The sequence below is a fragment of the Eleutherodactylus coqui genome, chromosome 6 (genome assembly GCF_035609145.1).
Source record: "Eleutherodactylus coqui strain aEleCoq1 chromosome 6, aEleCoq1.hap1, whole genome shotgun sequence".
Classification (NCBI taxonomy): Eukaryota; Metazoa; Chordata; class Amphibia; order Anura; family Eleutherodactylidae; genus Eleutherodactylus; species Eleutherodactylus coqui.
In genome coordinates, this window is record NC_089842.1 from 126,513,256 (window position 1) to 126,524,543 (window position 11,288).

The 11,288-nt window shown below is 46.4% G+C and overlaps 1 protein-coding gene across 1 annotated transcript; it reads right to left on the reverse strand.

Moving 5' to 3' along the window:
* Positions 1 to 2,687: 2,687 nt before the first annotated feature.
* CALM1 (calmodulin 1) lies at positions 2,688 to 8,894 on the reverse strand. The gene is made up of 6 exons (XM_066607567.1): positions 8,743 to 8,894; positions 6,763 to 6,793; positions 5,473 to 5,616; positions 4,623 to 4,729; positions 4,408 to 4,543; positions 2,688 to 3,927 (listed from the first exon to the last, which is right to left on the reverse strand). The coding sequence occupies exons 1-6, from the start codon at positions 8,743 to 8,745 to the stop codon at positions 3,899 to 3,901; spliced, it is 450 nt and encodes a 149-aa protein (XP_066463664.1). The 5' UTR covers positions 8,746 to 8,894; the 3' UTR covers positions 2,688 to 3,898.
* Between the last annotated feature and the right edge of the window lie 2,394 nt (positions 8,895 to 11,288).

An 11,288-nucleotide genomic window follows, 5' to 3' on the forward strand; every position in this document is an offset into this window, starting at 1 on the left:
AAGTTGGTCTATTCACATGTGCAATGGCTTCTCCCGTGCATGTGAAAGTCACAAGGATGTCTCCCATGACTCGTTTATACCCAGGGCTGTGACAGTAACAAGAGGGCATCCTCTACATCTAGAAGAATGTTTCATCGCCAACACAAAATGGGGTTCTTTACTGTAAGAGCAGTGAGACTATGGAACTCTCTGCCTTAGGACGTGGTGATGGCAAAATCCGTAGAGGAGTTTAAGAGGGGACTAGATGTCTTTCTAGAATGCTATGATATCACAGGATGTAGACAATAGGTGGCCAGTGGAGTGGATGATCTCAAATGTTGATCCAGGGATTACTCTAGCTGCCATTGTGGAGTCAAGGAAGGAATTTTATTCCCTCCAACTGAGCTAAATGGCTGCATGGGGGGAGCTGAAACAGGCTGAACTAGATGGACACTGTCTTCATTCAGCCTAACATACTATGGTACCTCTGAAAAAGAAAGCACCCTGCCCCCTAGAATAAAGTTGTCTTTTACCCTGCAGTGTGTATTCTGTGCACACTCTCCCTACACTAAACCCCCCCCCCCCCCCCCCAAAAAAAAAAAGTGCAGTTGGATTTTTTTTTGTTTCATCCACTTAGAAGTTTTCACATTTTTGTACATTAAAAAGGTACCACTGAAATTGCAACTCATCCTGCACCAAACAAGCCCTCATGGCCATGTTGACAGAAAGGGGTTTTGTTTTTCTTCTCCCCCACTTAACAAAACCGTTGTGTCCTCAAGAGAATAAAAAGAGCACTCCATGGGAACTGCGGCACTGACTCATTGAAGGGAATGGAGCTGGCTGTAGTCCTGTACACAGCCAAGTGACCAGCAGCACCGCTGTGCAGGAAACAATGGTGAAGAGGGGGATGGAGTGCTTAATCAGCTCCGTGGACCCTTCATTCTCAGGATTTGTGGGACATGCATATATCAGACCTCTACAGATCATAAAAAGGTATGTGGTAGAAATAGGCCAGCCCTTTAACGTGGCAATTGCCCTTTCACGAATGTGCCTTGAGGGGTGGTGACAGTGCTACTCCTTTTCACTGGCAGCATCTATTATTGCTCAGCCTCATTCAAGGGAGTTACCCTGAGCCATGATTGGCATACTGGCTATTAAAGGGAACCAGTCATCACTTTTGAGCCCTATAAAACCATGCTAGGAGGCTCACAGAGTGAGCGGTGTTTCATACTCAGATGCCCCATGCCCTCACAAAGCTGTCATGCACGCATCACCACTTGTGGTGCGCAGCCGCCCATCATCTGTTGGAGCGCACACAGCCGTCTGAAAAGGCAGGAGCAGGACAGCCGACGAGTGAACCACAGCCCCTCATTCCTCTTTGATAATATATTTCAGGGGCTCAAAAAGCTAACAGGCTCCCTTTAACGTGCCCATCAAACTAGCAAGAACACCCCCCACCCCCCACCCAAATGGTCTCAGCTGTGGTACTAGGTCATGTTGTCAACATTCAGAAGTTGTGTGGCACTAGTCCAGAGATCATGCTCAAATAAAAGGCTTGTCGGAACCAGTGTTTCCTCACAAAAGGTAGGGTCACTGCCCACTTCTCCATTAATAAGTGAACACAAGGGACTTTTTTTATTTGGCTTTATTAATTTCAGTTGCAATACAGGACAGCCATTTACTCTATCCAGGTCTTTTGTTTCAAGGCTTAGCGTGTTGTTGGTTTTATTTTTTCCCTAAAGTGCAAGCACAGATTCAGAATTAGCACAAGCTTCCAGTCAAGCCATGGTAGAATGAGCGTAGGAGTGCCACGTCCACACGGTCCCACATGTGATCACCAACAATGGCGCAGAAATGGCAATGATGGGAGCTGAAAAGCAGATGTGTTTTAAGCCTCATCCTGGCCTACCCCCATGAACACTAGATGCACCACTGCCATGACCACCACATGTCCTAATCTTTGGCATTCTACTTCCAAACACCAATGGTGCCATGGAGGGGGTTCAACGGATCAGTACATGAGATGAAGCCCAGTAACACTATTGATTACCAAGTAATCAGTTCTAGTACACCCATACCTCCTACAGGCACCCAGTAGAGCTTGTTTCCTGACTGGATGATATTAACAGATGGAGTGAATATAGCTTGTGGCTGTAAATAGAGCTTTGCAGGCCGTGGCTGCAGCCAGTTATGGCAGAATCTGTTATACACTGCCCATCTTTATATATACGTATTAAAAAAAGGTTACCACTCCGTTCCTCAAAAGCCTGAAATGTTTTAGTTATCCACTGCATACACATCTAGGTCCATAGAAATCAGTGCAATGCACAAGTCAGACAGCACATGGGTATACATATGAGGAAGCCTTTTTTCCATCAGCTGAAACACCCAGCCAACCACTTCGGTGAGAACCGAAGACAAAACCGGAATGCTCAAGGTTTATATACTCTGCAGTCGTAGGTACAACTCAGCCTTCAAGGTCACCACCCCTTCTGCAACCCCCCAAAATCCAGTTGACAGACAAAAAAACCCCACACACCACCCAGGAACTGTCACCCATCATCCCCTCTAGATTGTTTTATGGCTGCCTCTACCAATGTTTAAGTAGTCTAGCTTAGAAACAGACTAGGTACTTGCAGCTGCTCATACCTAGGTGCTCTCAGTTTACAGAGGGGGGAGAAAAAAATATATATATTTAAAATCAGATCAACAGCCAAAATGTGCCTTTATTTTAGTACAGTTTTGTGCATGCAAATAAAAGGCTTCTCCATGTGCCACTTTAAGACTAGAGGTTGATGCAAACAAAGCGATTCTCAGCAACCGGCAGTTATATACACACATTCACTTCTAGGGGGATTAGACCAGTCTCCCATTAGAAGAGTTTGTACAAAGCTTCACAAACCAATGTACAACTATCAGATCTACACGGGGGGACATTAAGGATGCAACTAGGAGGATCGCTAAGCAATGAGAAGCACTCTATACATAAATGGATGGATGAATAAATTAAAGTGTCAACAGAAAAAAAATAAAAAAAAGTTACGCTGATGGTCTTTTATTGGAAAAAAAAAACAAAACTAGCATTTACAACTTGGAATGGACATTTTTGAAGTGTTTTCTTTTTTTTTGTAAACAGCCTTGTTGATAGTTGTGCTGTAGTCCTATACAGATTATAGGAAGCCACCGTCTCCAAGTCTGGTGCAGACGCCTTTCTTTAAAAATGACGAGAGTCCAAAAGCTGCTCCCCAACGGTGAACAGTGTTTCTTAAAAATAAACAGAACGGCCCGACACCTGTTTCACTCAAAGTGCAGCACAAACAAATGTTAAACTGAGATTAGAACAGACATGCCATCCTCGGGTAGTGTCGTCATCGTGGTATAGGAGAACCAAATACTGGGGGCTTCCAACATCTGTAGCCTTCACCCATACTGCTGCATACCATCCTGAGGTATAAACCAATTTTAGAGTAAACCAGCTATGACAATTTATACTACAGATTGAAACAGAATCCAGAGATGGCAGAATCGCATTTACAATTTTTTTTTTTCCATTTTTTTTTTCTCTTGGTTTTTAAATACAAAGGTCTGACTGTGCTCAATTGTCAAGCTGCATGCATGTAAAACTGGCCAGCCCAAACAGTGGAGTAATCATTAGCAAATGGAGCTTAAGGAGTCCTCTAAGTGTTTCCTTGTTGTTAAAGGTAGTACGAGTATTTAGATACTGTAAAACTGATGTTTAAACTCATCGTTTTGGGGACAGGACCACCAACCATTACATGCAGATTGTTTTGTGGACAGAAGGTATTTCTTGACATTCAGTTTTGCTATACAGAAACAGAATGAGTAAATGAACATTTTTGCAAGAGGTAAGTAAAAGATTCAGTTTGATTCTTCTAGAGGGGAATTTGGGGAGAATTCTTCATTTTGCAGTCATCATCTGTACGAATTCTAGAAAGAAAAACCATGGATAATGTTAGGTGGGAAGAGAACAAAGACATCTTGGTCCACCTCATGTAGTGAGTGTTCTAGCCATGTCTCAGACAGTAACATTAAAGTGTGATGCTGACCCTACAGGAGAGTAGAGTCACTCTGTCCTACCTGGGACTGACACTCCGCAGGTCCCGGCACATCATAAATAAGGGTTCCCACAAAATATCAGGAACACAGTTAATGTTGTAAATACCTACAAAGGTCAGCCATTGGTTGCTCATGTTCAGCTTCTTCCAAGGCATGGCTATCAAAATAAAGTTAATCGGCCTTAATTTGATAATTGTACTACAATACTGGTCCACCACCCAGTATAGAGCCGCAGAACCTCTTCACCGATGAAGCCCAGTCACCATTTACTACATGACTAGAAGAGACTATATAACAAGTATATAGAGTTGTAGGTGTGACTGATTACAAGTTCATTGAGAACACGTTTACCTTCATAGTTGACCTGCCCATCGCCATCTATATCAGCTTCTCTGATCATTTCGTCTACCTCTTCATCTGTTAGTTTTTCCCCTAGGTTAGTCATTACGTGACGGAGCTCTGCTGCACTGATGTAACCATTCCCATCCTGTAAGAAACAAATTTTACTTTATATGTCGATTATATTTTCTTTACAAAGTAAACACTATTATTCTGGGATGTGTTACCTTATCAAACACTCTGAATGCTTCACGGATCTCTTCTTCACTATCTGTGTCTTTCATTTTTCTTGCCATCATTGTCAGAAATTCTGGAAAGTCGATTGTGCCATTGCCTGGATAAACATGAAGTTGGGCAATGAGCTTGGAAAGCACTTAAGAGGTCAATCACTTTACTACCATTTTTTCTATATAGGGTTGAAGCTGCTATAACCAAGCACACGTTTGCAATATTTAGGGTTGTCACCAAAAATGCTGAGGTCAGTGCCCATATCTGCAGCACCCACTAGTATAGATTACTTCCTGCCTCTGCCTACAACAGATCTCTTAAACAAGCCTATGTATTGAGTCCGCTGGGAGTAATCACTGCAAACCACACTGCACTTGTGGCTGTCGGCACTGCAGGACCCCGCCTGCACACCGGCACTTGAACAGTGTTGGCATACCATGATTATAAGCAGAGGGCCTTAGAATACTAGAAGCAAAGTGTAACACTACCAGTAACGTGCACCAGAGCAAGCTCAAAGCTTCCAACTATGAGGAAGAGCACATTTATCAGCATATTCCTGTTTAGTCTAACAAATCAGGATATTCACTCAGAGCAGGAAACAGACTGTTGAAATAAGTGTTCAGTATGCAAAAACTATGTACATACAAAAGGGGTATACCACTTTAAACAAGCTTGGGTGTGCCACTTTACAGCTCTACAAAGCACCTGGCATCTTCTCCCTCCCACGGACCCCAGCGTGTTCTGCATTTAATTCAATTACATGAGAAACCAAAGCGACGATCTGACTATCATTCCTCAGAAAGCAGCCCTTTAAGGGTTGCCTATGGTGGGCGAGACAAAACCACTTACCATCAGCATCTACTTCATTGATCATGTCCTGTAGCTCTGCTTCTGTGGGGTTCTGACCAAGTGACCGCATGACTGTACCCAGTTCCTTAGTGGTAATGGTGCCATCCCCATCCTTATCAAATAAGGAGAAAGCTTCCTTGAATTCTGCAAGAGGGAAAAAAGGTTTTAAAAAAGTTATCACAAACTGAATTAAAAAAAAATAAAATTACATAAAATCCAGCCCCTAGCCCTATTTATTAGCCTGAGCAAACTCCCATGAAGTCCCTAGACACAAGCCCAGCATCAACCGGTGCATGCAGACAAGTACAAAACATCCATGTTATCAGGACCTGTAATATACAGGATAAACCATGAATATTTGTGCAGATATTACAAGTCTCCACGTGCCACAACTCCTCAAGGACGGCCGGAGGAGCGTCCTACATTCCTTTATTTGGCAAGTAGACGCTCCAAAATTCAGCCAGTTAAGGGGCATTCACACGCACCAAAATCTACACCAATGCTGCAGATGTGCAGCCGATGTCACCCTTGCAGTAGAAGGTGTACAGTCCGCTGCAGATCCACCCAAGGGGTCAGTTTTGAAGTGGAAATTATGCAGATTTTGGTGTGGATTGTCCGCTATAGCATGTGAGCACCATGTCTGCTACATGTGAACGAACCCATAAGCCAACATTGAGAAGTGAAGACTTGTGGAAAGTCCTGAAAGCAACAGATTAATCCTTAGAGATATAATGAGTTAATGTTTTGTATATTAATGTTTTGCTACAGATTACATAGAAAGGAGTGGAAAGTTAAGAGTTATTATGTAGCGCTGTAACAAATACAATAAAGCATACTTGTGATTTAGGTTCTCCCATTTCTTCAACCACTCCAAATATATACCAATAGGTTCGTTTCCTAGTAACTATTCCCAGCGAGAGCAAAGGCATTTGAAAATTGTGAGCTCTTGGGGTCAGGGTCTGATGGATTGTGTGTTCAGCACTATGGAATATGCTGATGCAGTAGAGGGAGGCGATGATCTGCGTCCCTGTCACATCCCTCCAGCAAGGCAAGCTGCGGAGTGTTCTGATCAAGAACTGACATTGTGCCGGCAGCCCCAAGAACGGTCACAGCCCTCATGCAGCAGACACCGATTTAGGTGCTGTAGAGTAGCCAACAGAATAGGCAGGAGGTTGTGATGGATGACAGATAGGGGGGCTTTTTAGACAGACTTGGTCATAGCTGGATAACAAGCAAGTGAACAGCCTGCAAACTGAATTACCCCTCACCCTGGAAAAAGCAATTACTCACCAGCAATCTGCTCTTCAGTCAGCTGATCGGCCTAAAGAGGGCAAAAATTTAAAAAAGCAATAAATCAGACACCAGCATTGTAAAGAGATCTGTTACAGGATGATGGATATTAACAAGAAGTGTTACATAACGGTGCAACTGGAAGCCTGGCACCACCGATACACAGGCAGCTATGGTAAACGTGAAGGAACCACCATTGTTGCCAAGTACTGTGCGGGCACGGGGTTAGATGTACTGCACCGCCAGTAAGTGTCCCCCACAGTGCAGATATAACGGCTACATAAGGGAGCAAGGAGGACTCTACACCGCAGGAGCGGAACTGTAGGGAAACTAGGCTGTAAGGCTGGCGTCACACGGGCACAAGTGTATTTGAGTGGTGGGCGTTGCACTTCTGCATGCATCTGTGCATATTTTAACTATTCTTTGCAAACACATGCCCTGCATATTTGCACAAAAAAAAAAAAAAAAAGCAAGCATGCTTTTTTTATTCTAATGGCCAACTAGGCTTAATATGGACTAATTGGTGTGTAATATGCAAAAAAAAAAAAGTTTTGCATGACCAAAAGAAATAAAAATAAATAGCTGCATGTGGCCAAACCCACAAAAAAAAAAAGGTTCTATTCACTGCATGTGGCACGCACAATTCACAGCGCACATGCAATCATGTGAATAAGCCCTAATGGTAACATCACCCCTGTTGTGGGGTAAGTACCAGATTCTCAACTATGCAAACTAAGTCATCTAGTGGGAGAGGGGCAAGAAAACAGCCACCACCTTACTGCCAGAAGACCACATACATCCGGTTACAGATGCCATGCATTTCACTAGTAGCATCCAAGCACTGGTTACAGGTGTCGCGTTGGGTATAAATGGCTCCCTGTAACTCCGCTGCCCTGCCCCCACATCCCTATGATGCGATTTCTGGGCACAAGTAATGTTTAATTAGGTAATGCCAAGTATCACTTGTCATTTCCATATCTAGACACTGCAAGGCTGGCAGATGCGGTCTGTAACGCTGAGCCCAAGACCCATCCCGAGTCACATTATACATGTATAGTAACGGAGGGGGGAGAAGTCAGCGCCAGCCCTGCTAGAGAGTAGAGGAGCCATCACCCAAGTATGGGAGACCTTGTCTTGGGAACTACTCTGCACACTACACCCATCGAGTCTTTAGGAGTAGGACTCCATAGATCCCGATGGGCCTCCTTAGTGCACCAACACCTAACAGGACATTGAAGATTGCCATGTATGAGGAACAAGCAGCATCTCAAGATCTTCGCAAGACCTCATGGAGTCTTGGGCATCACAGAAGCACTGCGAGCGTTCACCACGGATGGCAGAGAGGATGCCACATCCAGAAGCCGGACAGCAAGCGGAGATTAACATTTGATTGCTGTGATGCTAGAGGCGATTTAAGACCTCTGCACAAAGCAGTGAATGACACCAGCGGCTGCAGGGCACTGCATGGAGCCTGGCACAGCTGCCACCCTGTACAGCAACACAAGTCAGCATCACCCAGAGGAGCACATCTCTTCACTGCCCTCCACCCCTCCTATGGCGGCGGCAGCAGCAAGGATGGACAGAGGAGTCCATGATGTAATCTAGCATGAATGCATCGTTACATTGTGGCTACAGGCTAATGCATAATGAATTATTGCAGCAGTGACACGTGACCTTATGGACTAGAAAGGGGACATATGTCTCAGAAGACTAACTAGACTAACATACAAGAAGCACATTAGACACTGAAGAGGTTCTGCAGCAGCTGCGCGTACACAGCGGATTTTGCGGAAGCGCGCAGCAGCCTCTACGCCCGCAACCCAGAGCCCCGCCCCCAGGAAAAGCGCCTCACAGCCGGCCCGGCGCTGTCAGGATGGAATAAGCCGGGAAGAAAGCAGCGCGATGAGGCAAAGCTCCGCTACCGTACAGCAGGCGTGCAGCCCGCAGTGGACAGCAGGACGCCGGGAGGCGGCTACATACCATGGCGGCGAGGATTAGGTATCCGTGTGACAGAAGATGCCGAGGACCGTCCACACAGCGCACTGAGCTCCACAGAGTGCTTGGGGTGTGTGGCTAAGCCGCAGCGCTTTATAAGAGCGTATCCCTCCGCCAACGGCCACACACCGCCTGCTAGCCGGGACTGCGGCACACAACACGCCCTAAACCACGCCCCGGCCCTGTCACGGCCGAGGAATGAGGGGGCGGGCTGCGAGTTCAACCAGGACTGTACCTCAGTGCACTCATCCTGTCACTGAGGAGAGCCCTGGCTTCACTGCACTGAGACCCCCTGAGCAATGACTACACCACACTGCACTGAGACCCCCCAGCAATGACTACACCACACTGCACTGAGACCCCCTGAGCAATGACTACACCACACTGCACTGAGACCCCCTGAGCAACGACTACACAACACTGCACTGAGACCCCCTGAGCAACGACTACACCACACTGCACTGAGACCCCCCAGCAATGACTACACCACACTGAGACCCCCCTCCCAAGCAATGACTACACCACACTGCACTAAGACCCCCGAGCAATGACTACACCGCACTGAGACCCCCCTGAGCAATGACTACACCACACTGCACTAAGACCCCCGAGCAATGACTACACCGCACTGAGACCCCCTGAGCAATGACTACACCACACTGCACTGAGACCCCCTGAGCAATGACTACACCACACTGCACTGAGACCCCCTGAGCAATAACTACACCACACTGCACTGAGACCCCCAGAGCAATGACTACACCACACTGCACTGAGACCCCCAGAGCAATGACTACATCACACTGCACTGAGACCCCCAGAGCAATGACTACACAGCACTGAGACCCCCTGAGCAGTGACTACACCACACAGACCCCAGAGCAATGACTACACCACACTGCACTAAGACCCCCGAGCAATGACTGCACCACACTGCACTGAGACCCCCAGAGCAATGACTACACCACACTGCACTGAGACCCCCTGAGCAATGACTACACCACACTGCACTGAGACCCCCTGAGCAATGACTACACCACACTGCACTGAGATCCCGAGAGTAATGACTACACCACACTGCTCTGAGACCCCCCAGCAATGACTACACCACACTGAGACCCCCTAAGCAATGACTACACCACACTGCACTGAGACCCCCAAAGCTATGATTACACAGCACTGAGACCCCCAGTGCAATGACTACACCACACTGCACTGAGACCCCCAGAGCAATGACTACACCACACTGCACTGAGACCCCCAGAGCAATGACTACACCACACTAAGACCCCAAGAGCAATGACTACATCACACAGCCCCTCAGAGCAATGACTACACCACACTGCACTGAGACCCCCAGAGCAATGACTACACCACACTGCACTGAGACCCCCAGAGCAATGACTACACCATACTGAGACCCCCAGAGCAATGACTACACCATGTTGCACTGAGACCCCCTGAGCAATGACTACACCACACTGCACTGAGACCCCCCAAGCAATGACTACACCACACTGCACTGAGATTCCCCTGAGCAACGACTACACCGCACTGAGTCCCCCCGAGCAATGACTACACCACACTGCACTCAGACCCCCTGAGCAATGACTACACCGCACTGAGACCCCCCCGAGCAATGACTACATCACACTGCACTCACTCAGACCCCCTGAGCAATGACTACACCGCACTGAGTCCCCCCGAGCAATGACTACACCACACTGCACTCACTCAGACCCCCAGAACCCTGGCTATACCTCATAGCACTAACTGACCTAGCCGAATGTTACTGATTGGTTTTCACTTCCATCTACATTTATCCTGCGGTGGTTGGTACTAATGATTCTTCCGTTATGTTCAGTGCCCTCCACTGTTTGCATTCGGGGATGTGCCACCAACAAACAATGTTTTTGCACCGTAAGGGCTTATTCACACAAACACACTTGCGCTGTTTACTACGTATGCAAAATTTGCGTGCGCAATATGTAGTGAATCAGACACATTGATTTCAATGGGTTCGTTCACATGAGCGTATTTTGCGTGCAGATTTTGTTTGTGCAGAGAGATTTGTTCCATTTCCGTGCGTATTGAACACTAAAATAGCGCATATTAAACTAATTAAACTGAATTGCCCATTGAAATCAATGGGGGCGTGCTTGCGAGTTTTTTTGCGTGTGCAAATATGCAGTATATGCAAGTGAAAAAAATACAATAAATGAGCTGGCAAACATTTTATGGTTTGATGTTGGATTGCTTGATACCTTTATATGGGGCAATGATTGGAAACGAGTGTTCAAAAAGGCGCTCATTGGCCCTTAAAGGAGATGTCCCGAGGCAGCAAGTGGGTCTATACACTTCTGTATGGCCATAATAATGCACTTTGTAATGTACATTGTGCATTAATTATGAGCCATACAGAAGTTATAAAAAGTTTTATACTTACCTGCTCCGTTGCTGGCGTCCTCGTCTCCATGGAGCCGACTAATTTTTGGCCTCCGATGGCCAAATTAGCCGCGCTTGCGCAGTCC

Coding starts and splice junctions, on each gene's coding strand:
- CALM1 (XM_066607567.1), bottom strand. Junction 4,730..5,472: donor CAATGAAGTAGATGCTGATG/GTAAGTGGTTTT, acceptor ATGTTTATCCAG/GCAATGGCACAATCGACTTT. Junction 4,544..4,622: donor CATTCAGAGTGTTTGATAAG/GTAACACATCCC, acceptor TGTTTCTTACAG/GATGGGAATGGTTACATCAG.